Consider the following 26,738-nt stretch of genomic DNA (forward strand, 5'->3'; position numbering starts at 1 on the left):
AACGCGCCAGCGCACACCGCCCTCAAAGTTCGGCAGTTTTTGGCCTCAAACACCATGGCCGTCATCCCGCACCCTCCTTATTCGCCGGATTTAGCTCCTTGTGACTTCTTCCTCTTCCCAAAGATGAAAATTCAGCTAAAGGGAAGGAGATTTGAGACGACAGAAGAGATTCAGGCAGAATCGCAGATGGTGCTTGACAGGCTGACAAAGAAAGATTTCCAGGGATGCTTCCAGGCTTAGCAGCGGCGCTGGGATCGTTGTGTTCACTCCCAGGGGAACTACTTCGAGGGTGATGGATGAATTTAATACCTGAGATAAGTGTACGGGTTTTTATAGGCGCAGTCTAGAAACGTTCCGATCGCACCTCGTATGTTCAAAGCCTACTTCACATTGTGGACCTTAAGTTAAGTAGCTGGAAAAATAAGATTGTACTGAGAGCAAAACAAAAGCTCAGTTTTATTAAAAAATCTGAGAATAGGGAAGTTCAAAATTCTTAACATGGTGCTATAATAAGCTTTGAAAACATAAGCATAGATATGACTGAAGAATGGCTATAAAGCAATGTTCACTATGACTTTCACCTACCTGATATACAGTACAAGGTAACAGAACTGACTGCAGGTTACTAACGTTTGAAAGAAATTTATATTTTGGACTGTAATATTTGAAGAAGACCACCTGTAGCATTCCTTCCCTCCCATGACCACTAGAATAAACCTCACCATTCCACCGCCAATACTAAATGTGAATAACCAAGAAAGTTACTGTTCAGCCACATTTTCTGTGGACATCATGGCATAGAAAGAGGATGAAGGCTCACTTTACATGTCTGCGTTTAAGTAAGAAAAACATACGAATAGTTACACATAGATATTCCACAAACTGGATAATGTCCACACAGATAAATGGAAGCATACTGTACCTGTAATTTTTAAAGGGGAAATTAAACTAGAGAAATTAATAAGTTTATATTTGAGTATTAAACCATACTGGGGCAACTGTCAGATTATTACTCACTGATGCAAAATCTGGAGGACTGATTTTTGGAAAATGAAACCATATTATAGGTACCAAGCTACTAGTTACAAAATACATATAATTCCATCAATATAGCAAAATTTACCAGCATCATTTAATTTTCAATACAATAACTTACAGATTAATTAGACTTGGTAAATTTCCTGTATTTAACTGATTTTCTTGTTATTCCTTTCCACCATCTAGGGTTTGCAGACCTGTGGTTTTAATATAGTTATGTGCCGTACTGAACTGAATTATGTAATACTGACCTTACTGGGTTTCAAATTTTTCACAAACGTGTGTATGTTATTGCTTGCAGACTCTATGTAAAGCTTTGCAGCTGTGAATCCTCTCACTGCTTTAGAATAGGTGTAATACTGAAGACTCACACAGAGCTGCGAAGAGCGTGGATGAAACCAAGGACTTGTCAGCTTGTCCTTCATCAATCCATAAGTATCTGGATTTAGATATTGAATAAGAATGAATGAATTAAGTATACTTGGAAGACCATTACAACTAAGACTGAAATAATAGAGACCCCTGGAATGACTGAAAACAAGATTGTTCAGTCAGGTGCTAGTATAGAGGGAAGATGTAGCAAGAAATCAGAAAGGAAAGCCTTTTTGTCCATAGATCCATATAAAACATATAATGATAGAAGAAGAAGAATAATAATAAGAAACTTGGTTACTAAATATATAACTCCATAAAACAATGTGGCACAATATAAAATACCATTCTGTTTTTTTAGCACATGGAGATATTGTTTCTTGCTTGTATGCTTAATTTGGCCTGTTAAGTGCAGGCTTATAATAAAATATCAATAAACTTCGAGCATTAATAATGATAAACCAATTTACATACTGATTTGTTTTCTTTGTTTAATTTGGTTATAGGACAAAAGAAATAAAGTAACACACATACTAATGGCTGACAGCTGATTGTGCACCAAACAAGAAATGGACATTGCAGCTGCTGAATGATGGTGATATTATAATCAGGAGTTCAAGAATGTTGTTATCAAAGAATGTGCATGCATGTGCGCGTGTAGGTTTTGATTGTATTGTAATAATATTTAAAGTAATACACACAAACAGTACCAGTTAAAATTGTTTCATAACTAAGGAGTGGAAGACACATTGAAATACAGAACAAATTAAACATGTTTACCAACTTCTACAATATTTACTTATGTTGCTAGATATCTGACTAACTCTACAAGAGGTGACGGTGCCACAGGGATCTTATTGTAAATGTTAACTGCTTTGAACTATTTGGTTGAATACCAGCACTAAGATGGAATATTACAACATTAACATTGGTTGTTATGTTCATAGAAATGGAAGCATAAAATTAATAAAATATTCCTGATTAATATTATTGTGTGATATTTATATAGTTAAGGATTTCCCTACTTATGGGACTCAAATTTCATTCCCATGTTCACATGAGCCCACTACTAGTCCACATTCTGAGCCAGATTAATTTAGTCCACACCTTAGCATCCTGTGCCTCTGAGACCCATTCTAATATTATCCTCCCATTCACATTTAGGTCATCCGAGTGGTGTCTTCCTTCGGGCTTTCCAACAATAAAATTTGTATGTATTTCTCATGTATCCATGTATGCTACAAGTCCCAACCATCACATTTTTAGAGGTAGACCAAACACTAAGCAATTAGAGTATGCTGTTGTAATGCCCCTGATGTTGGACTGTGCTTTTCTGTGTTAGAAACTGTACCAAGCAAAACTGACCCTCAGATGGTATATTGAATAATGGGGGAGATAAGTTGGTTGACCTGTTTTTGTGTGCAAGTATCGCAGGAACAAAGAACTCTATAGTTGTTTACCATGAAAGTTTAAAATGCGGGCAAGCAGACAGCACAGAGATGTGTGTCTTTCCTGGAGCAGACATTGGCTGGATTATAGTATTGCATGAGAACCTGTGTACATCAGAAATTCTCATGCAAATGCCATTAACATTCCTTTGGAGCAGAGAGAAGAATATGGATAATCAAAATCAATGGTGTGTTTAAAGGAGATCTTTTTGATCTTACACAATTCCACTTTATCATTCCCCTCAGTAGTGCCAAGGAAATAGCATGCAAATCATATATTTTCAAAGAAGATTTGCTATGGTTGTATACATTAGTACAATCAGCATATTTTCTTCACACAGAAAAATCTCATAAAGGAACAAAAGCATTAAAATTTTGCTTAAATCATATCTTAATGACAATACTAAATTACTCACAATTCTGGATTTGAAAGTAAGCATGTGCACCTTGTCCACTCCGAACATTTATAAACTCTGGAGACGTTTTATTAATGTCTTTATACTGAAGAAATGGCTGATCCTCACCAGCAACTTTCACTTTCAGTTCTTGATATTCTTGTGTGGTAGTGTAGGTTATTGTCACATGAACCCACTTTTCATTTGTCACCACATGGGTCTGATGAAAGAATTAACTCAGTTTATAAAGGTGGAAGAAACTTAGTGGGCAAATAAATATGAATGTGTATGCAAACTAAAATGTCTTTCTCTATGACACTATTCTGATCCTCCTTCCTAATATTGAACCATTATATGTTATTTGTTCTGGTAGCTTGTGTTGATATTTTCTGAACTTCAATTAAATTATATTAAGAATACTTTGTTATGTGAAGAGTGAAAGATATACACACTTGGGAACAACTTGTATTCTCTGTAATTCTCTGTCCTTTATGACAGTATCCTTGTCATCTAATGACTCTCTAAGTAACCTCTTGACATCTAAAATTTATATTTGGGGATTTTTCTTATTCATGTTGTATACAATATGCCATGGTGAGTAACAAAACAGAATGTATTGTTTCTCTATGATGATGTCCTCTGAGAGTATTAGAATCATAGTAATCAAACTACAAGAGTCCCCATTAGAATCAAGGGAAACGTCTAAGATTGACACCAGCCATTCATCAAACAATTTTGTTTTCTAAATTTAATATCTTTTCACTGTTCAATGAATTGCCAAAAAAAAAAAAAAAAATCATGGTTTATTATGGAGTGAAAATAGGTAAAATAAACTAATTCAATTGTGTCAGTGTTACTGGCATGCAACGTAGATCTATCTGCATAACATGCTCCACTTAACATAGGTATCAGTTTATCAATTTTATTTTTCTGATTTAGATGGTTATCAATTTGCAAACATTGGAATTTTTTATCTCTGTTTCTGTGATAGGAATAATGTTGAAGCCAAGAAACGGAAGAAATTTATCTTCAAAAAATTAAATAACATCTCTCCCACTTGATGTGAATTTAAGCTTTCAGTAATTTTTAGAAAGAAATTAAAGACATTATCAACTGTTCCTTGATCCTTTATTTTCTATTCCTTGTAAGAATAAATGACATCTGTGCCGTTAAATGTATTTTTCCTACCTCACCTTATATGATGCACCATATTCTTTTTGTTTCATTACCATTCATAATATCACATAATAATCCACATAAACTGAAACAACTCTTACAATCACTGGGATTTTAGTATGCTTTTATGAAGGATATTTCTTGCTGTAGTTTCAGGTTGACAAATAGGTGCAGTTACACATATCAACCTGCTAAAAGCTTCAAACTACTTTTTACATTAATACTTACATAGTTTACATAAACTGGTTCTTTGCACTGTCCTGTTGGGTAATCTTCCTTATTGACACCATCAGGACATCGTCTGATTACACTTCTGATCTGACTAGTGTACCATCCTCCAAGAAGAATCCAGTAACATGCTGAACTGAATGGATCTGCACCCTTGCATAGCGTAATATATGCATCATGTTCAGCACTCACTGACACTGTCACTTCCCAATATGATTTCTCCTTTGGAAGGCGAACATTGTTGTTATGAGAAAATTCAGACTTCCCACTGGTTTGAATAACGGGTAAGTCTGTAAGAAAATAAAATATATTTAGAAATTAATGTTCTATGTCCGTACAGTGAGCTCAACATATGCCTTGATAACATGTGGAGCTTTACATAAAATACTTCACTGAATGATAGTATGCACAGTAATGTATTTAGTTACACGTGCTGAGCCAGACATGTAATAATTTATGTTTTATTAATTCATATTTATCCTGTATGATTAAATGGTCACTAATGATCAGATGTGTTCCAGATGAGTAGTGATGTGAGCTGTGGTCAAATAAGAAAATTGAAGAGGCACATTTTACATATTATAATTAGCAATACTTAAGAAATTGGTATTATATTAAAATACTGATGCACATTTGTGATGAAGTTCTATATTCCTTCAGACTTGTCATTGTACAAGTTTTCAGGATCCCTGTAATCACAGCCAAAATATGAATTCTCTCCTGTTAAATTCTAATTCCCACAATTTAAAATAAATTAAAATATATAATAAAATTCAGGTCAATACACAAACTTTATTTAGATGTTAAAATTTTAAAATTTAAAATTTGCGCCATTCATCGCTACAACGATGTTACCATTCACTACATGTTTCGATGCGAAGCATCATCTTCAGGTGTTATCCTTTAAAACTACTTTATATTACAATGCATGTCTTTCAATTTATTCGTCCGTTTTGTTCATTATTATAGCATGTGCTCCGCTGATCCTCCCGTTTTATGCATCCTATGTTTGTTTTTGATTATTCTGTAAATAAAATTAATAAACTTGGGAGTTATTCATTTATATGTAAATAAGTTTGGAATATTGTTCTATATTTGTAACAGTAAGAACACAATAACATACCATGAATCGTGTTGTACGGTGTATCTATGTCTGCTCAGGTTGACTGTCTGTTCGTGGACTGGTTTCGTGTATAGATGCGGGTCGTATATATAGGTAGAGGGTGTCAGGTGCTTGAGTCAATGACTTGTATTATGTTAAAAATCGGGTTATTTAAATATAGGTTACTATCGTTTAGAGCAATATTTTGTTTATGTGTACGTTGTATATGGTATTTTTCTATGGTTTCTCTATGGCGTCTATTTTGTACAATTTTTATAATATCTAATGTTTGTTCTATTCCCCCATATGTGTGCCCCGTGTTTAATATATGTTTTGCGTAAGCTGAGTGATCCTTATTGTTTTATAGCTGTTATATGTTCTTTGTGTCTTTGTTTAAAGGTGCGTCCTGTCTGGCCTATGTAGGTTAAAGGACATTCCATGCATTTTAATCTATATATGCCAGGTTGTTCGTATTGGTTTTTTGTGTCAAATTGTTGTTTCTGTTTTAGGATGTTTTTATTGTATTTTTTGTTCTATATGCAACTTTTATATTATTATTTTTGAATATTTTAGATATGTATTTTGTTTCTTTACCTATATATGTGAAGGTGGCCCATTTATTTTGAATATTTTCGTTTTCATTATTATTTTCATTTTCATTTTTTACCTTGTTTTTTGGTTTTTGTTCATAATTATTATAGCCATTTTCTTTTAGAATTTGTTTTATTATATTGCATTCAGTTTGTTTGTTTTTAATGGTTATAGGGTATGTATTTTTTCTATTTATTAGGTAGTTTATAGCTGTTTTTTATGTTCGTTAGGGTGGCATGAGGATGCATGTATTATTGTACTTGTACTAGTAGGTTTTCTGTATATTTCAAATTCAAAATCATTATTATTTCGTATTATGGTTAAATCTAAGTAATTTAATTTATTTTCTTGTTCTGTTTCCATAGTGAATTGTATATTTTGATTTATATTATTAAATTCGTTTAGAACGTATTTTATATTGGTCTTTTTTGTGTCATAAATTATAAATACATCATCTACATATCTGCCATAATATTTAATTTGATTTTTGTTTAATATGTCTACAATGTGATTATGTTCAATACATTGTAAAAATATTTCAGATAGTATACTGGATGTTGGTGCACCCATTGGTAAGCCTGTGTCTTGTTTCCAATAATTATTATTAAATTTAAAATAATTTTGATTGATAATGGTATTGACTATAATTATGATTTCGTTTATTGAGTTTTTATTTATATTGTGTCTATCTAAAATATTATTTACAATATCTTGTAACATATTTGTTGGAATGTTAGTGTACATATTGTTTATATCAAATGAGCAAATTTTTATATCCTTATTACTATCAAATTTCAATTTCTGAATTTCGTGTATAAATTCGGTTGAATTTTTTATGTTAAATGTGTTTGGTAAATTACAGTATTCTTTTAAAATATTAGCTATTTTATTGCTATTTTATATGCAGGGGCAGATGTCCAGTCTAATGGAGTATGGATTTTTGTGTAATTTTATTTGTCCTGTAATAATAGGTGAAGATGCGCTATGATTGTAGTATTGTGTTTTAGGCGGATTGAAAATATTATTACATTTATGGGTTATTTTTTGTATTTCTTTTTGATATTTTTGAGTTGGGTTTTGTGTTAATTGTGTGAATGAATTTTTATTTATAAATTGGGTAATGTATTGTTGGTATTGTTCAATGGATAGTATTATGATGGTTTTCCCTTTGTCTGCTTGTGTAATTGTTAATTTATTTTGTTCTAACTTTTGTTTTATTCTTTTTATTATTTTCCATTCGTTTATGTGTGTTTTATTGTATTGGTTGTTTTTGTTTTGTTTGATTAATTGTTCGATTTTATTTGCTATTACATGTCGTATATGATCTTGTTTTTGTATGGGAATGAAATTTATGGCAGTTTCTGCTTCGAATGCTAAATCCATAATCCATGTTTTTTGTTTATGGTGTAAGTTATATTTTAAACCTTTGTTTAATAAGTTATATTCGTTTTGTGTGAATTGAATATTTGTTAAGTTTTTAATACGACATGCGAAGGGGTGTAGTGCTTCATTTGATTGTGATATGTTATTGTGTTTGTTTTCTTCACTATTGTTTTTTAATTGTTTTATTTTATTATTTTGTTTAAGGTATAGTTTTGTTAATTCAATTTGAAGTTTTTGCGTTATTTGATTTTCAATATTTATCCAAGCTTCTTTCCATATATTTGCTGCTTCTAAATGTTTTCTGTATGTTAATATGTTTAGTTGATTTTTCTTTTTATATAATTGTTTAATTTCTGATTTTATATACATTGTTTCAGCTTTTTGTTGTATTTTAGGTATGTCTGGATTTTGATTTTTGATTTTGATTTTAGCATATTTTGGTGTTATTTTGCTATTTAGACATATCTTATTGAATCTTATACTTGCATTGCATTTCAATATTTTTCGTTTTAAATTTAAATATTGGTATACGCATTTTTTTTTTGCCCATTATTAAGTTTAAGGTTTAAATGCGTCATGTTTGTGTTTTATAATTAAAATATATAATAAGATTCAGGTCAATACACAAACTTTATTTAGATGTTAAAATTTTAAAATTTAAAATTTAAAATTTGCGCCATTCATCGCTACAACGATGTTACAATAGAGCGCCTTCATTCACTACATGTTTCGATGCGAAACATCATCTTCAGGTGTTATCCTTTAAAACTACTTTATATTACAATGCATGTCTTTCAATTTATTCGTCCGTTTTGTTCATTATTATTATTAGCACATGCTATAATAATGAACAAAACGGACGAATAAATTGAAAGACATGCATTGTAATATAAAGTAGTTTTAAAGGATAACACCTGAAGATGATGCTTCGCATCGAAACATGTAGTGAATGAAGGCGCTCTATTGTAACATCGTTGTAGCGATGAATGGCGCAAATTTTAAATTTTAAATTTTAAAATTTTAACATCTAAATAAAGTTTGTGTATTGACCTGAATTTTATTATATATTTTAATTATAAAACACAAACATGACGCATTTAAACCTTAAACTTAAAATAAATTATAACATGACTTCAGAAAATCAGCATTGCATTGTCATCATATGGTATGACTTTTTTGCTGAGTTTAATGTAAATTGTTGCTTTAACCGATTTGCTATAAACTGGATATTTGTAGACCCCTATTCCATAAACCCTGTAAAAACCTACATTCCCTGGCAAACAAGTTGTACACGTAAAGATAATATAAGGAAAGTCCATTTTTGTACAGAGATCAAACATGATAATTTTAGTCTGCTAAGGACACACTGTGTTTGGTCCACCATAATAAAGTGTAATTTCATCTTAAAGCACTGAAACACAGCCTTACAATGGTATTTTAGGTAGCCCTCGATTTGCGCCGATTTAGAATAACGCCGATTTTGAAACCAGCAAGTCAAAAAGTGAAAAAATAATTTACTATTATTCATAACGTTTTACAATGTATCTCTTGTTGGTTCTTATATTAAATCGTAATTCTTATATCGCTGATTTTGAATAAAAATTATAAATACAGTCATCTCTGCAATTACGTATGTTTCTTTAACACGAATTTGCTCCAATGAGATCGATGAATCGGTAAAAGCTGTTCGTGAAATGCAAACTTTTGCATATGAGAGTTTGCTCTTATGCAATTTCATTCTTGGAGCTTTAGACTTTCAAAGGGCTAATTTAATCTCTGCGGAGGTACAGAGGTTATTTTTACTACGCGATTTTCTATAGGTCGGCGTCTTACATGAATGCAACTATCGCATAACAGCAGAGATGATTGTACACATCAATCACATGAAAGAATCGCAGTCAATCGCGGGGACCAACGAATTGCCGATTGTAAGTGTATAAAATGTATTTTTAAAATTTAAATGTCATTATATTACTCGACAATGTTTGAAGAAACATCTATTACTGTATAGTGCAGATGTTCCCAAACTTTTATACCTTGCGTCCCCCTTAAAACATTTCATAAATTTCGCGCCCCCCTTCCAGAACAAGTGCAAGCAAACATATTTCACATAAAATTTAGCTATGAGTATACAGCACTGTAAGACAACCAAGCAACGGATGTTAGAAATGTTTTTCATACAAACAACACGCACCCCAGAAAACCACTCGCGCGCCCCACACTTTGGGAACCTCTGGTATAGTCCAACATTTTACAAAAGGTGCACATCAAGAAATAATATTCTCCTTTACCTGCAACATTCACCTTCCTTCTTTGAGTTATAAAACACATTTTTGTTGATCTGCATGGTGCTGACACCTAGCCAGAGCCATTTGAAGTTGTAAAAAATTACTGTTACGTTATATTACAAACAAATGTTGAAAATTATTAACATATTTACGTTAAAATTGCATTTTTTCCAGAAAGTAGTGAGAAACTAATGTTCATCAAAAACATTAAATTATTGTTGGGAGTGACTAAGGAAAACCATGAAAACATTAAATCGTAAAAACTAGTCTCTGGGCCAAAACATGAAGACAGCAACTCCTCATTATGAAGCCGGAATGCTAACAACTCTACTTTCATGTTTGGTTCCCAAAATGTGTTACTGATTAATGGTTTCTTGATGTGGGACTTCATTAATGTTGTTCACGCACTAGATATGCTTGAATGCAGACACTGAGTTCTTCACGAAACACAAATGTATGGAAACTTATATAGCTGAAATCATCTCAGAAATATTAAAGTCTGTGAGGGTTCCCACGGTTTGTGAAATGAAGTTAACATTCACATAAGTTCAAAATACTTACCATTCCAACGGTAGTCGAACAGAGGAGGCACAGGATGTTCCAAACTTGATGATAGTTCCCAGCCATTCCATCTTCTGCAAGTCTCTGGCTTCATGAAGTTACAGTCTAGGTCACTTGTTTCTCCAGCGAAATATGAGGCTGAGAACATGAAATGAGATTGAAAATTTACAGCAGGAATTATTACCTTTCTAAAGTAGAGAACAGGCAAGTTACTCTCCACGCCCCATTTCTTCAGTATTTAGCAGAACTATGGTTTGAAAATAATAATTAATTTTACGCAGGACCAAGTACTTAGCAGTTGACGTTGACGATGTGAGAGAACGCGAAAAGAGTCAGCACCTCCTCATGGGCAACAAAAGGAACTTCGGCGATGCCCTCAGCCAGGCCATGAACCTAGAGGCGGCGAAACGCCACAGAAGCTGCTGCCAATAAGACTGCCGCCCGCGTGAGAACGATACAGCCACCGCAGGTAGTATGGAAACGTCGGGCACCTCAGAACAGACTGTCGACAAACACTTACCAATGGGGTCACGGATAACCGTAACTGGAAGAACGGTCAAAACGATAAGACAAACTCCGGCGCGAATTCATTCGCCTTCCTGCTTTGTGAGAAGCGACGACTGTCAGCAGCATTGCAGCTTTGAAACGGAAGAAGAAGGATCTGAAAGAAATTTTGGCGGAATTGTAGACTACCCAAAATTCGAAGCCCACGGCCACCACTGAAACATCGGAGAGTAAGAACAACAATGTGAAAAGCCCTCAGTGCCGCCGTTGAAGTTTGTCAGAGCTTACCTCCGTAAGGAGGGAGCAGCTGAACAACCAAGACGTTGGACAGATACAAAGAAGTGAAGGCTTGGCAGCATCCTGATCGAAAATACAATGCTGATCGTCGCCATAACAACAGAAGATAATAAAACAACATATATTTCCAGTGGGGCTGATCCTGGGCGGTTACGACGCAGTAAGGAAGATAAGAGATTGTAATTTTATTTTAAATTTGAATTGTATTCATGGGCCGTAAATATCTCTGGACTGAATTCTCTATGGGGTTGGTGATTACGTCGCAATATAACCATCCATCATTTATTCATAATTAATAATTAAAATTGTTAATAATAGAACAGAAATTTCAGCCTCCCAGTTTTTATTAATCTGACGTGTCACGTCATTAATTCTAAAATTTAACATCAAAATCCTATCCTGAAACACATAAACAGGACTTTATACAAATCTACAAGCTTACTGGCAACAGAAATAAAAAGGCGAAAAGAAAGTTTTTGCTTACCTGCCACGTTTAATCTATAATTCTTCGAGGTCCATGCCAGAGCTGAGGTTGCAGCATCTTCTTGGGCTACACACCACACTTTCTGTCCTTTCTTAATCATCGTCACATTTGGATATCCTAAACAAAGAATTAGATATAACTGAAATTTGGTTAAACTCAAATGAGAAATGAGCATAAATTTAAACTTATAACCACCTTTACATTAACAAACCAGTTGGAACTGTTTCCCCGGCCTGCTTTAACAGTCATTAATTCTGCAATTTGTAATTGTGGGTTAATTTATATTCTCAGTGTAAACGGATCATTTCCTCAAAGAGCAAACCAATCCATCTTAAAAATGGTAAAGAGCTGTGTTACTTTTTGCGAAACGGACTGTGGTCTTAGATGCTATTAAGACAAGATTAACGGGACGAGGGCGTCTGCGTGCTGCAGTGACGCCCTTTGTAGATAAGACCATTCCTCCGTTCGAAACATAATTCGAACTGGTAAGATGTGCCTTACGATATAACTGTTGATGTGATTGCTCTCAAAGGATTTTTGTCTTGGGTGAAGGTTTTTACATGTTTAGAGCAGGGCCTATTACTACTAGCGCGAAGTTGATCCAACCATGCAATTTATTTGTTCTCTAAACAGAAGGGAATGTTAGACTCAAAAAGCTGGGGATCGCTGCCCATCCTAACCGAAACAACCAGCCAACCGACCAAGAAGCCTGAACTTAAGTGCAAGACTTTGACCTTAGAAACGTAAATCATTTCTGCGACGAAGCGGATAGCAGGAATGGGTAAACAGTGCCTGACAAACAACTTAGGACATTTTTATGGTAACGCGACTTTGTTTTCGCTGATTGCTTTGATATGCGTTGACTGGTAGGCGAACGACAGCCCAAGGTAATGTTTTTATTGCGAAGATTAATGTCTGACAGCTGAGCCTCCAAGTGTTGGAATCGCTTTGGCTGAAGATTTCAGCAACTTCGCGAATAGTTATTTCGTCTGATGGCCTGCATGAGTAAAATTATTCTCGTTGCGTTCAATTACGACTAATTAGACACAGCCTTGACTAACTTGCTGATCATCATCCATCATCGCTTAACACGCGTCAACTTCCAAGAGACCATGTTCGGCACATGCTTTTTCCAATTTGTCGACTTAAGGGAGTTTTCGCGCTTCACATACGTAACCTTCGCTAGAAAATGTGTTCTTGTTCCGAGGGGGTTTGCAGAAACAGAATCTCCAAATCCCGGAGATTTTCGTTGCCATCGTTCGAAAAAGCGTTAGTCGGAATGCGACGACACTTGGACCTCATCACTTGCAGCTTCTGGACTTGACTGAGAGCTGCCCACCTCCAGGCAAAGCGTGATTTATAAATCATAGGACTAATAAACTGCTTCAATTTTAACTTGCCGGTTCTGATGGACAGGTACTTCATGAGTAAAACAGGGGCCAAGAATGCCGTTTCTTTAGGGGTTTAATTTCCTCCAAACTCATTGGTTTTGGCCGCACACGTCAGTTTTGTATCAATGATTACCTCCAACATCCCGTGATGATCGACTCACTGAAACGGTTCTCTGATAAACTCGACTATCCTTAATTTTTGTCTCTCGTAGCCTTAAAAAGAGGTTCACAGTGGCCATGCTACATTGTTACCAACCCTTCAATCTCGTAGCCAGTAAATGGGTCTCATAGTCCTTTTAACGATTATTGCACAGGAACCCGATTTCTTAGTAGACCGGCCGGCTAAGAGTCTTTTGCCCGCGTCTGCCTACTGACCCCGCTTATCCCCGGCTTAGATGCTGGATGTTTGCTGGCATATCGTTAGAAGTGCTTGTTTAGAATTTTTAACTTTTGTTGATAAAATTAGAAATGCAATTCGTAGTTTTTTATAAACGTAGTGTACAAAAATAAAATGTATTGTTAAACAGAACTATTCGATGCATTTGTACAGTTTTCCTCATCGAAGGAAACTCCGTAATAAGTTTCGTAGGAGGTGTCGTGATCTTGCAGAGCTGCGAAAAGCAACGATTTACATTAACGTAACAAAATTACTTTCGACGGGATCGGTACTGTACAAAAAAAGATTTTTTCGAAAAATACATGTATTTACTTCGGTTAGATAGAATCTTGAAAAAGCCGTTACGCGTATTGGCTCTTCACCAAAATGCAATGCTCAAATTCCAAAGTTAATTTATTACAAGCTACAGTCGTTCACAGCCATTTGCCTCCAAATTGTAAAACATGAAATGCAGGTTTCAGGAAACGGTATTCAAATGATTTCTTATCCAGAACTTACGTTTTCTCCTGAAGAGGCGTTGTATACACGTAAACAGCTTAAATAGTGGATAACGAAGGAGTAAAATCCCTCATTTTGTGACACTGCATAATTTAAAATTCTATATTTTGTTTGCAATTAGGGCGCAGGGCTGTGACGTTTCACAAAACAGAATCGGAACGTTATGTGAAATTGACTCTGTCGCCCTTCTTTGGTCAGCTGATTGATGTAAGCAAATTGCATGGGAATTTTATGCAAGATAATGCAACAGCAACACTGCGAGCAATTCTGTTGTTGCGTCAGATGGAGTCTTCGGCGAACGACTCTTAAGTAAAGGACTGTGGCACCTTCAGATCACCGAATTCGAATACTTGTCACATTTATTTTTGGGGCATGCCTAAAGAAGTGTTTTTAGCAGTCCGCACATTTGGAAGAATTTGAAGTAAATAGTAGACATTACAGTTCCATTATAGCAACTTAGAAGTGTGATGATGATGTAACACACATTGAAACATGTCGTCGATATAAAAAATGTAACAAGATGCAGTGTCTACTGAGAATGTTATAATTTTAAATAATTTTAAACAACATTATTTTAAGTTTGTGTATAGACGGAAAATAAAATATTGTATCAATAAAACACAAACATGACCCAATTGAGATATAAATTAGAAGCGTGTCTAGAATTTATTCTTAACGAACGTAAATGTGAGGTTTTGCGAATACCAAATGTCTACAATTCTTTTACCACCAAGTCATGTTTCATGCCGTCAATCTTGACTCCAAAATTATTAATAGAGCCTTTGTTCAAACACATTTACGTTCCTGAGAAATCCATCTCACGCGGTCGGTAAATAAGTGACCTTAAAGTGTTCAGGCAACTCACCTGCAGCTGACACAAAATTCCCAAAATAGAGTGCAGCAATGTAGGAGAGCCTGAAATCATATAATATTTCATTAGAATTTGGTCTACATGACGACATTTCCGAACAATACCAGCATTTTTTACAACGTCGTTATAAACTAACGACAGAGACGCATCGAAACCCAACGGAAGAAGAGCTGCCCTTTGTTTCAAGCAAATAAATTCACAAATACTTATCTTTGTAGTTATGTTGTACACAGAGCCAAGAAAAGAGGTAAATAATTCCAATTTGAATACTATACTTAGAACAGGCGTAAAGTGCGCACAAACGTTGCGAGATGTGAACCAATAACTTTTTCACAGTAAAAGGCTGTGGTGCAGTGGTAATTAATTCCTTAACAGGAAGCTGGTGCGTAATTTCATGGCTAATTACAGGACTCTCCTTAGCTAGACTTGCTGAAAGTGTGACGAAACAGAACTGCTAGAAGAGCCGGGAAAGATCAGTTTGTATGAGCTTAAGGGATGGATGACCGACACTAGATTCCCAGTAGGTCAGAATTTTTCTATTCCCTGCAGCATTCAGACCGACTCTGAGGCCCTTATAGCGTCATATAGAATGGGCACCGCTGTTCTTTCCCAAAGCGACCGGAGCGTGTAGCTAACTACTCGCCATAGTTTTATTTATTTATTTAATTCTGACGACAGGTCCATTGTTCTGCCCAAAAAGAGACGAGAAGCTGCGAATAGGGAAAACTCGCCATAGTGCCGAGAAATAATTCAGCCTCAACCGGTCTTAGGCGAGGCGAACGAGCCGTCAGCGCAGGGCGATTGCGAAAAATTGGTCGAACAAAAAAAGTTTTCATCGCATTAGATGTGAATGGAGGTGGATGGGGTTATTGCAAGTCACCATTTCTTAGGGTACAGTTTGCTTCAAAACGCCGCGGAGGTGCATATTCCCTTTCGTTATCAATATCACCAATCCCATTTGATATTCGATTACATTTTGTCTTAGGTTAATACGAGAACGGATTTTCATGTTTTTCCTTAATCGTAAAGAAATGTCGGCGTGAAGATGGCTGTCGTGTGGGTTGTGGCGCCGTATAGAACTTTACGAGATTTTCAGAGTTCCTTGATGACTCCATCATCAGTGTGATAACGGCGCTAAACCCAGAAGATAGCCTTCTTCGTATCCACCGCCGTGAAAACCTAAAACCCTAAATTTTGGTGTCCTTAACTATGAGGATTGCTAAACCCGTGATTATTTACTCATCGTCTGTCATAATCAACTGTTTCTTCGTCGTATGAGAGCCAGATCCCATGTTACATGAGTACCTTGTCACAACGGGTTGGTGCATCCTTGAGATATGAATGGAGGAGGCCTAAAGTTATGGAGAATGGCTGTGAATTTTATGAATAAGCATTCGCAGAGACACAAGGGGCTTAGGGGAATAAAAGAAAGGACTTAAAATGCCAAAGGAAGCTACAGATGGCAACGTAAATCTTACTTGTTTCGTCCGTCGCTCTACAATAGTTCTTTAAATACCCCAATCGCCTCGCATGTGAAACTTCTTAATCTCTTCAGGCATTTACTAGGGCGCAATTATCATCATTCTGCTGGTTTCGGCGAGTATTTCTTTACACACAAGGTATTAATGCTGTACAGCCGGTCTGTGTTTAGGGGTCGGATGGGAGGAAGGGCCTTAAATAGTGTTCGTCCAGGGCGCCATTGTTCCCAAGTTACGTTTGCACTACTTAATTAAAAAGAGGGGCACTCGTATATATACTGAATAGCTTTGAGGTATGGCACGGCATAGCTTTTTTGTGCGTCTTTGTGTTACGACTGTGACTTCAGATATAAAGCAGTTTCCATTTTGTACAGAGCATCGACAGAAATGTTAGAACACCTCATGCCTCTTATCAGGAATGCAACGTCAGAAAACTACAAGTAAAATACAGAATATTTACAACTGAAAGAAAATATAATGGGACTGGACCTCAATTTAAGAGGTAAAAACAATACTTACATTAGATTCAGTGCAAATTCTAGTCCTCCCATGATGCAGCTCTTTTTATTAACGAGTTTCAAATCAAGATGAACATACAATAACACACGTCTTTCTATAAAGCACGCTCTGCAGAATGAGCTACATTCCGAGCCTGTATCACTGAAGGATGCGGTGCTATGAGTCTCTTTATCAGTTCCCACTTCTTTCTTCTCGACAGGAAGTTCCTCACCTTATCCCTAGCAAATACAACTGTAAATACTAGTCTGGAATTTTTTTTTATATATTGGAACGATTAGCAAGATGGAAGGCTGGGCCTGTACGAATGTTCCCGAAAAGTTTCTTGCATGGGAGACCTTATGAGTACTTGGTAAACGCTTAACAATGGATGGGTTTAGAAGCCAAAACGTTCCACGTATCACAAATTAGGAGTCCTTTAAATCAGTGACTCTAAAACCAATCTTAAACGGACATGCAATTGAACCTTTGCTTTAAAACAATATGATATATTTCTTACTAAAAGAGACATTTCAGTATTCCTGAATTCTCGACGAATTTAAACCAAATGTCAGTTATGGTTTGCTTATGTATTTCTTCTGAGACTTTTCTCTTAGGGATTCTATTAAAATTCAAGTACGTATGAAAATTTACCGTCTGGCCGACTGCTTTTCTATCATGGATTGCCAACGAAGGTTGTGACAGACAGCGAATCTCAAGTTAAATGACGAGCAATCCCGAGTTTGCGAATTAATTGTGTTTGGTAATAGTTTAAAGTCTATCTGGTTGGACTACATTGACTAGCTTTAATATTAATTCCACTACCCAAAACCCCAGATCCCAAAATCTTCTGTGAAAATAAGAATTATTCTTCAATGAGAAACAGCCATTAGGTAAGAATCTTTCAGTGACCTACTAATTATTCGTCCTTAATTTTGGCTAGTTAACCAACAACCGCTGTTTCTACTGCATGTCGTCGGTTTCGTGTCAGAAGTCACCAACTGCCTTTTGAAAGTTTCAAGAAAAACGAGTTTAAAACTCTTCTGACACCTTAAATTGAACAGAGTTTAAATAAACATAAAACTGTGTTTCTACGGTAAAACGTCAAGATATTATTTCGGGAGTTCTCATACATTTGCTTCCGATCGAGTTTAGCCTTTTACTTAAATACGATTTTATGTAAGTGTCAGTTATCGGTAATCACATTTTTTTAACCACTTGGAAAGATGATAAAGAATTGAGACAAGGAGGGGTTTTTAAAAAGACGGCAGTGATCTATTCCAGTATTTACTGGGAGAACCACAAAAATACAAAGAATAGGATTCGGTCATGCGGCCTAGATTCGGTACTGGTTCTTCCGGAATAGAAGTCTACACAACATGACTGCTACAATAAAGTAAAGGCCTATTAAGATATTCGAGGTTGACATGAAGTCCAGTTTTAATAGGGATACGAGTTTATGAACTTTTCTTAACAGTTTCAGACAATTACACGATCACTATTCTACGAGCGTGTAAACCAGGGACGAGTAATCTCTTAGTAACTGCTTATGTTATAATATATACATTAATAACATATTAATATTACTGTTAATAAGCCGCATGTACGGTACAGATCATTCCAGGTTGTGTGCTTAGAATAAACAAATGCTTACCAGATATAAGAAAGTAAATAGGTGATACGTACAGTGTAGGTATATATTATTTGTTTTCAGATAACTTTATTCTGAGTTACCATCAACTTTAAAGTAGTCTGTGTTTAACGCATAAACAGAATAATGGTTTCGTCACACAAATTCCTTATAGGGGAGCCCAGGGCAGAACGGGGCCACAGGGTAGAAGAGAGTATCGGATTTATTTCGTCTGCAATGCGTTGCGATCTATCGGGATCGGGTGAAGTACCATTAGCATACAGAACAGGGTCATGCCATCTCAGTCAGCGCCATTTTGTAGTTATAGTTTCTGAAATAATCATAATCATAATTGCTCCTATATTTTAGAAAATTTTCTCAACTTCCAGTGAAGCTAAGACATATTCATTATTTTTTTCGTCTCATGGTCAGCAAGACCGTCGTGAACCCTTTCGGGGGGTTTCTTGCGAAAGTACCACGGTGGTTAGCCTTGCCTTCCGTGGCCAGTCTTTACCCACAAGACTGCAAGAGGGAACACGGACAAACATCCATGCCTTGAGTGGGACTCGAACCCACGGTCGCAGCGGCCAGGCACACGAGGATCATGTCTCAGACTGCGTCGACACTACGCAGGCTAATTATTCATTTCAATTTTGTTAAATGTTGCATGTTACAAGGTGTTTTCTTGAAAGTCTTAAAAATAATATTTTTATTCATTTTCATGACGTCATTTTTGGTGGGGCAATCCTAATTTGAAAGAGTATACTCGGCGCAGGATGTGGTAGGGCAGAATGGGGTATCCAGTTTTGCCCCGAGTAAAAGTAGAGAAGAGGATTACGATGTCGAGGGCCAGTATTTTAGCGATGTCTATTTGCAGTCTATTGAAGGGTGGATCCGATGTTCGTTTTGCTTGAAGTGGGCCCATAACTCATGTTCAGGTGTTTATAGTGACTATGATGAAGAGGTGCACATGTATTAGGCCTAAGAAGATTTCAAATGTGTAAAGTTTCGACATTTTACATTCTACACTTTTATCATTTTTATATCCTACGTCATAATTATTAGATTGCGTCTTCTTACAACTTTTTCGAACATGAATCAAACATACCCCGTCTTACCCCGGGCACGGGGCAAAATAGGGCAAGTTACATTTTTGTAAAGAAATTAATATTTTAAAAATCTGTAACACTTACATGTAAAGTAATAACTCTTTATAAATTTCAAATATACAATAAATCCACTCAAGGTTCCTCCATGTGTTTGTCTTTGTTATTATCACTTCCAAATGCCTCCAAAAATTAAGTTCCCCGTTCTGCCCTGAGTTCCCCTATCTTAAATACTATGGATTGAACTCATGCACAATACTGAATTATGTGGAGATAGAAAGAATGCTGCTTCCTGTTTGTGAAATTTCTATGTAATAAGATTTTAAGGTTTTATTTTATTGTGGTTATAGCAGTAATTTGTACTGGCAACATTCACAGATCCATACTGATTCCATTTTGAAGGATGCCACTCAGAAATACAATTCATATTACTCTATTTGTATTTTAATAATTTACATAAATAATAAAATATATATGGGAACAAAATTAAGTTAGAAACTGTTTGAATAGCATAAAAATTACAGTTCTTTGCTCTGTTATTGCCTCTGTATCTTCAATTTATGAATTGTCTCTTATATGATGTGTAAGTAGCTACGGAAGGCAGTTTGTTTCATCAGCCAATATTTGACATTTGTGAATAACGTCACTGATGTTAGAGTTTCCTGGAAGTCAGTGTTCACTGCATGAATGGAGCTTGACTGTCTCAATGATTAAATTACTAAGAGGTATCCACTGGGGATTCATTCTGGTAGTTACATGAGCACCTTTCACCCACGTACCTTATTTTTGAAAATAGCAATCTATTTCATGATTTGTATTCATACCACTGTTTCATATACTGGCTCATCTGCTGCATGGCAGTCTGGAGTTCTATTAGGTCCAGGTTCTTGTCTTTCTATAAACCACAAGATCAACAAGACAAGTATTTTTATTACATCAATGAAAGTTCATGCTTGTCAACCAGGTCTGAATTTTACATTAAGAAAAATATTCTGCATATACACAGTGGGGATATATGCCAGCTGTGCCACTGTATGTGTTCATTTAATCGGTTGTCTCAAATTGCTGCAAGTTAGAAGTAACAAGAGGAAGTTGTTTACTTTCGTATTGCCCAGTTTTATTCATGTATAACTCAGTGCTGTTCAAGATTCTATTTGAGTAAGAGAGGGATAAATTCACACCAGACTATTACATGTCATGAATCTTAATGTGGTGTAACTCTATTAGGAAAAGTCAGAGTAAATGCAGAAGAAAGTTTCCCAGTACTAACATTATTCATAAAAGTAAGAACAGCTGTTGTGTTAACAGACACAAATCCAAAACACAATTATTAATAAAGCAGAAGGTGGATAAAAGTGAAGCACAGCTGGAACAGTCGATTGTCTCTTATTAAACACTTTGCATAAGAAACTATGGTATTAAAGTGGGCCATGTGAACTGCTACAGAACTACTGAAACTATGGCCTTCCAAAACATTAACTGCACACTAACGATAACCATGAGATTCAGCAGTCAGACTTACTTTCTTTAATTGGCATCTTAAGCTAATGGAGATATGTAAAACTAGAGGCTATAAAATAATCCATGCATGGGACACCTAACATAAATCATTCTTTTTCAGGTGTCCAATATATCTAGATAACAACAGTGTGTGAGCCAGTAACAGTTAGAAGGTGTGGAAAATATATCTGAGTCAACAGCATTTCCTGCAATGTTCATGAGTTAGCTTATCTCTACAAGACCACTGCAATCTCACTATTACTGCAGGTAAAGGTGGCATACAATGCAGTATTTGTACATAGCCTAAAGGTCATACCTTTTTGCAACCACCAAATATCCCCCAATATTATTTTCTTAAGTATCATAAGAGTCAACAAGACTGGAAAGTTTTACACTGGAGAGCACAAGTGATTCTTGTTATACATGGGAACCGTGTTCCTGCAAAATGGGCAATGTATAAAAATTGCCAAGACACTAATTGAGAGAATACCAAAACGTAAGCATCAAATTCTTACAGAACAAAAATTGGATGAAAATGGAGCTTGGATTCTAGATAAAGTAGTATCAAGTTATGGTGCCATAATTATTTGATGCCTAGCTTGTTAAATGCAGTGCAATCCTTGATCAGCCTAAATAAGTTTTGATGCAGGTAACAGGCTTGAAATTTGACCTTAGACTGGATATTGATGCTACTGAAATGAAATTGTGGATAGTATGTAATCGAGCCACCTGTACGCAAAAGATCCATGGGTGTTCTCAGCACCATTTGTAGTGGGTGTGATATCTTACAGCAAATGATAGATGGCAGCTTGAATTACAAATGCTGACAAATAACAACACATTCCATGTCACATGTGTGAACATCCTACATGTTTCTATTACCATATGTAGAAAATTAAGATGGAAAAGTATAGATTGTCTTCTTTCATTTCATAATGTCCTTACCAAATAGCATGAATATCTGTTCAGACACTCTGACAATATATCAGGTGAATCTTCAATGTGTTTTGAGTATTTTTCATATTCTGCTGCCTCCTGTGCTGGTCTTCTTTCAAATGCCTGGTGTGAAAGTACAGAACTACCACAATGTATGTTGTGTATTAAATGACTACGAGCCAGTTGCTGGTTTGTCTGTATAGAGCCTCATGTGAAAATATTGTAATGGAGTACAGGCATGTTCAGGAAAAATGTTTGACATAAGGCATATGATGAAGGGAGATAGAAGAAAGCAATGTACACCTATTATATTATAAATGAAGACTAAAGTTTCAAAGTAAATTAGTAGCAACTGTTGCGTGGGACTACATAATACAAACAATTAAAACAAATTCACATTCACCATATAGGGGAGACCAGGGCAGAATAGGTTATTGGCTTTATTTTGTCTGCAATGCGTTGCGATCTATCGGGACCGGGTGAAATACCATTAGCATAGAGCACAGGGTCATGTCACGTCAGTCAGCTCCATTTTGTGGTTACAGTTTCTGAAATAATCACCCATGCTGCAGTTCACTCCTACATTTCAGAAATTTTCCTCATCTTCCAGTGAAGGTAAGACCTATTCATATCCACTTTGTTAAACGATGTATGTTACAAGGTGTTTCTATGAAAGTCTTAAACACAAAATTTTATTAATTTTCATTATGTCATTTTTGGTGGGACAATCCTAATTTGAAAGAATACACTCGGGGCAGGATGGGGTAGGACAGAATGGGATATCCAGTTTTGCCCCGAGTAAAAGTACAGAAGAGGATCAAGATGTCGAGGGCCAGTATTTTGGCTGTGTCTATTTGCAGTCTATTGAAGGGTGGATCCGGTGTTCGTCTTGCTTGAAGTGGACCCATAACTCATGTTCAGGTGTTGATAGTGACTATGATGAAGAGGTGCACATGAGTTAGGCCTAAGAAGATTTCAAATGTGTAAAGTTTCGACATTTTACATTGTATACTTTTATCATTTTTATATCCTACGTCATAATTACTAGATAATCTGTGTCTTCTTACAAATTTTTCAAACATGTATCAACCATACCCCGTCTTGCCCCGGGCACGGGGCAAAATGGGGCAAGTTACATTTTTGTAAAGAAATTAATATTTTAAAAATCTGTAACACTTACATGTAAAGTAATAACTCTTTATAAAATTCAAATAGACAATAAATCCACTCAAGGTTCCTCCATGTGTTTGTCTTTGTTATTATCACTTCCAAATGCCTCCAAAAATTGAGTTCCCCGTTATGCCCTGGGCTCGAGTAAACTCATGCACAACACTGAATTATGTGCAGATAGCAAGAATGCTGCTTCCTGTTTGTAAAATTTCTGTTATAAGATTTTAAGGTTTTATTTTATTGTGGTTATAGCAATTCTCTGTACTGGCAACATTCAGAGATCCATACTGTGTCCATTTTGAAGGATGCCACCCAGAAATACAATTCATATTTCTCTATTTGTATTTTAATAATTTACACAAATAATACAATATATATGGGAACAAAAGTAAGTTAGAAATTGTTTGAGTAGCATAAAATTTACAGTTCTTTGCTCTGTTATTGCCTCTGTATCTTCAATTTACGAGTTGTCTCTTACATGAAGTGTAAGTAGCTACGGAAGGCAGGTTGTTTCATCAGCCCATATTTGACATTTGTGAATAACGTTACTGATGTCAGAGTTTCCTGGAAGTCAGCGTCCACTGCATGAATGGAGTTTGACTGTCTCAATGATTAAATTACTAAGAGGTATTCACTGGGGATTCATTCTGGTAGTTACATGAGCACCTTTCACCCACGTGCCTTCTTTTTGAAAACAGCAATCTATTTCATGATTTGTATTCATACCACTGTTTCATATACTGGCTCATCTGCTGCATGGCAGTCTGGAGTTCTATTAGGTCCAGGTTCTTGTCTTTCTATAAACCACAAGATCAACAAGACAAGTATTTTTATTACATCAATGAAAGTTCATGCTTGTCAACCAGGTCTGAATTTTACATTAAGAAAAATATTCTGCATATACACAGTGGGGATATATGCCAGCTATGCCACTGTATGTGTTCATTTAATCGGTTGTCTCAAATTGCTGCAAGTTATCAGCAGTAACAAGAGGAAGTTGTTTACTTTCGTATTGCCCAGTTTTATTCATGTATAACTCAGTGCTGTTCAAGATTCTATTTGAGTAAGAGAGGGATAAATTCACACCAGACTATTACATGTCATGAATCTTAATGTGGTGTGTAACTCTATTAGGAAAAGTCAGAGTAAATGCAGAAAAAAGTTTCCCAGTACTAACATTATTCATAAAAGTAAGAACAGCTGTTGTGTTAACAGACACAAATCCAAAATAACATTTACAATTATTAATAAAGCAGAAGGTGGATAAAAGTGAAGCTCAGCTGGAACAGTTGATTGTCCCTTAAACACTTTGCAAACTATGGTTTTAAAGTGGGCCATGTGAACTGAATGGAGTACAGGCATGTTCAGGAAAAATGTTTGACATAAGGTATTTTAGGTTAAGGGATTTTGCTCCTACATTTTATAATTTTTTTTTATCTTCCAGTGAAGGTAAAACCTATTCATTATTCACTTCCACTTTGTTAAATGTTGCATGTTACAAGGTGTTTTCATGAAAGTCTTAAACACAAAATTTTTATTTATTTTCATGAAGTCATTTTCGGTGGGACAATCCTAATTTGAAAGAATGTACTCGGGGCAGGATGGGGTACCCAGAGAAGAGGATAAAATGACAAGTGCCTGTAAAGTGGCGATATCTATTCGCAGTCTATTGAAAGTTGGATCCAGTATTCGTCTTGTTTGAAATGGGCCCATAACTCAAGTGCAGGTGTTGGTAGACATGATGAAGAAGAGGTGCACATGTTTGCCGTCTGCGTTAGGCCTAAGTAGATTACAAATGTGTAAAATTTCGATATTTTACATTGTATACTAAATCAATTTTAGATCCTACGTCATAATTATTAGATAATCTATGTCTTCTAACAACTTTTCAAAACATATATCAACCATACTCTGTCTTGCCCCGGGTATGGGGCAAGTTACATTTTTGTAAAGAATTTAATATTTAAAAAAAAACGTAACTCTTAGAACTAAACTAATAAATCATTATAAATCTCAAATAGACAATAAATCCACACAATGTTCCTCTATATGTTTGTCTTTATTATTGTCCCTTCCACATGCCTCTAAAAATTAAGTTCCCCCTTCTGCCCTGGTCTCCCCTATGTATATGGGACATCACGGTGATGACAGTAGCATGGAGGATCATGGGTAATGAAACCATCCTAAATGATTTTCCTCCTATCTCATGAATTAGTGCACCTGTCACATTGGTACTGCAGACTACAGAAAATTAAAAAGTACAAGTTTGGCTTAGACTCCGATGGCATAATCATGATATCAAGTGTCATGAATATTTATTAAACAATTTTTCAAAAAAATTTATGGCCAAATGAATATTTTGTACAAGAACTGATAGATGGCAGCACAGTCTCATATCAAAGACTCGATAGAAAGACACAACATATCTACATGATGTCTTCACTTAAAAATATGTTATATTATACATAAATTTTATTAAATGATTTGCTCATTTCTTTAGTTTTGTCTCTCTTAACAAATATGGAAGAATAACATTTGCATATATAGACAAACAGCAAATTCAGAAGAAACTTCAGCATGTAGAGTCGATATATATGGTCTGTATATATTTGTGTATGTGAGTGTGAGTTTGTGTGTGTGATTGTGGGAGGCTTTGTGTACATATGCTTGTGCACACTTGTGTGTGTGCTGGAAAGGAAGACAATCTTAAGTCACATGATGTTATTCAGTATTACATAAAAACCCAACTGAAGAAGATGGGTCATACATTTTGTAAATAACTATCTGAATAAATAACTCATTCCCCTGAGCAGAATTATCAAACATTTAGAAGACCACAAGTTCCACTGCCATGTTAAGAACAAGATACTAAGTGAAAGGCCATTTGTGGTAGTTGGATGAAATAAACGAGAGACATTAAGTTACACTTAATGCAGTGGTACGCATTTGGATTGTGGAAATAAGAGATTTGGATCATATTTAGGCTGATTGTTAGATTTTAGTTTCCTTCAACATAAACTCCTATTGTAATGTCAAGAAAGTCAACTGATTGATTTATACATTTTAGAACTATACTTACCAGGAACAGCATCTTCATAAATCAATTCAATAGGCTCAGTCTGCTTTGGCTTTCTGTAAACATAAAAAGAAACTCAAAAAGATTGTTCAGTTTAATATTATCTTCTATAAGAAACACAAATTTCTTGTACAATGTATAAAAACAATCACAAAATATTAATATTAATTAGAGTAATAATATTCATGATTAGAAGAAAGTTTCCTTGGATTATGGGAATTTAAATCCTAACATTATATGGTATTATAGCCGACCTCAGCACAGGATTTATGATAACTTTGTTATTGAACACAAATGTAATTTATTTAAGACAATTTCAACTT

General features: G+C 35.4%; 2 protein-coding genes across 6 annotated transcripts in view; both read right to left on the minus strand.

Annotated features, from left to right (window-relative positions):
- LOC110831290 (uncharacterized) overlaps nt 1–17,205 on the minus strand; it is a 68,793-nt gene extending 51,588 nt beyond the window's left edge. Inside the window, exons 1-7 of one of the 3 annotated variants that reach the window (XM_022067127.2) lie at nt 17,022–17,205; nt 15,019–15,068; nt 11,868–11,984; nt 10,583–10,720; nt 4,658–4,947; nt 3,275–3,473; nt 1,290–1,477 (exon numbers count right to left, since the gene is read on the minus strand). In XM_022067127.2, coding sequence (XP_021922819.2) covers nt 1,290–1,477; nt 3,275–3,473; nt 4,658–4,947; nt 10,583–10,720; nt 11,868–11,984; nt 15,019–15,068; nt 17,022–17,053 — 1,014 coding nt within the window. In that variant the 5' untranslated portion in view covers nt 17,054–17,205. The remainder of the gene's footprint in view (nt 1–1,289; nt 1,478–3,274; nt 3,474–4,657; nt 4,948–10,582; nt 10,721–11,867; nt 11,985–15,018; nt 15,069–17,021) is intronic. The other 2 variants (XM_087351394.1, XM_087351395.1) reach the window with 2 other exon arrangements.
- Nucleotides 17,206–18,685: 1,480 nt separating this feature from the next.
- The window catches only part of LOC110831285 (uncharacterized), a 94,394-nt gene continuing 86,341 nt past the window's right edge, over nt 18,686–26,738 (minus strand). For 2 of the 3 annotated variants that reach the window (XM_087351397.1, XM_087351396.1), the window contains exons 16-17: nt 26,419–26,471; nt 24,143–25,119 (exon numbers count right to left, since the gene is read on the minus strand). In XM_087351397.1, the coding sequence (XP_087207523.1) occupies nt 24,995–25,119; nt 26,419–26,471 (178 nt within the window). In that variant the 3' untranslated portion in view covers nt 24,143–24,994. The other variant, XM_087351398.1, reaches the window with a different exon arrangement.

This window comes from Zootermopsis nevadensis, unplaced genomic scaffold (genome assembly GCF_977971745.1).
Source record: "Zootermopsis nevadensis isolate Lab colony 2312 unplaced genomic scaffold, Znev_1.0 Znev_ptg000019l, whole genome shotgun sequence".
Classification (NCBI taxonomy): Eukaryota; Metazoa; Arthropoda; class Insecta; order Blattodea; family Termopsidae; genus Zootermopsis; species Zootermopsis nevadensis.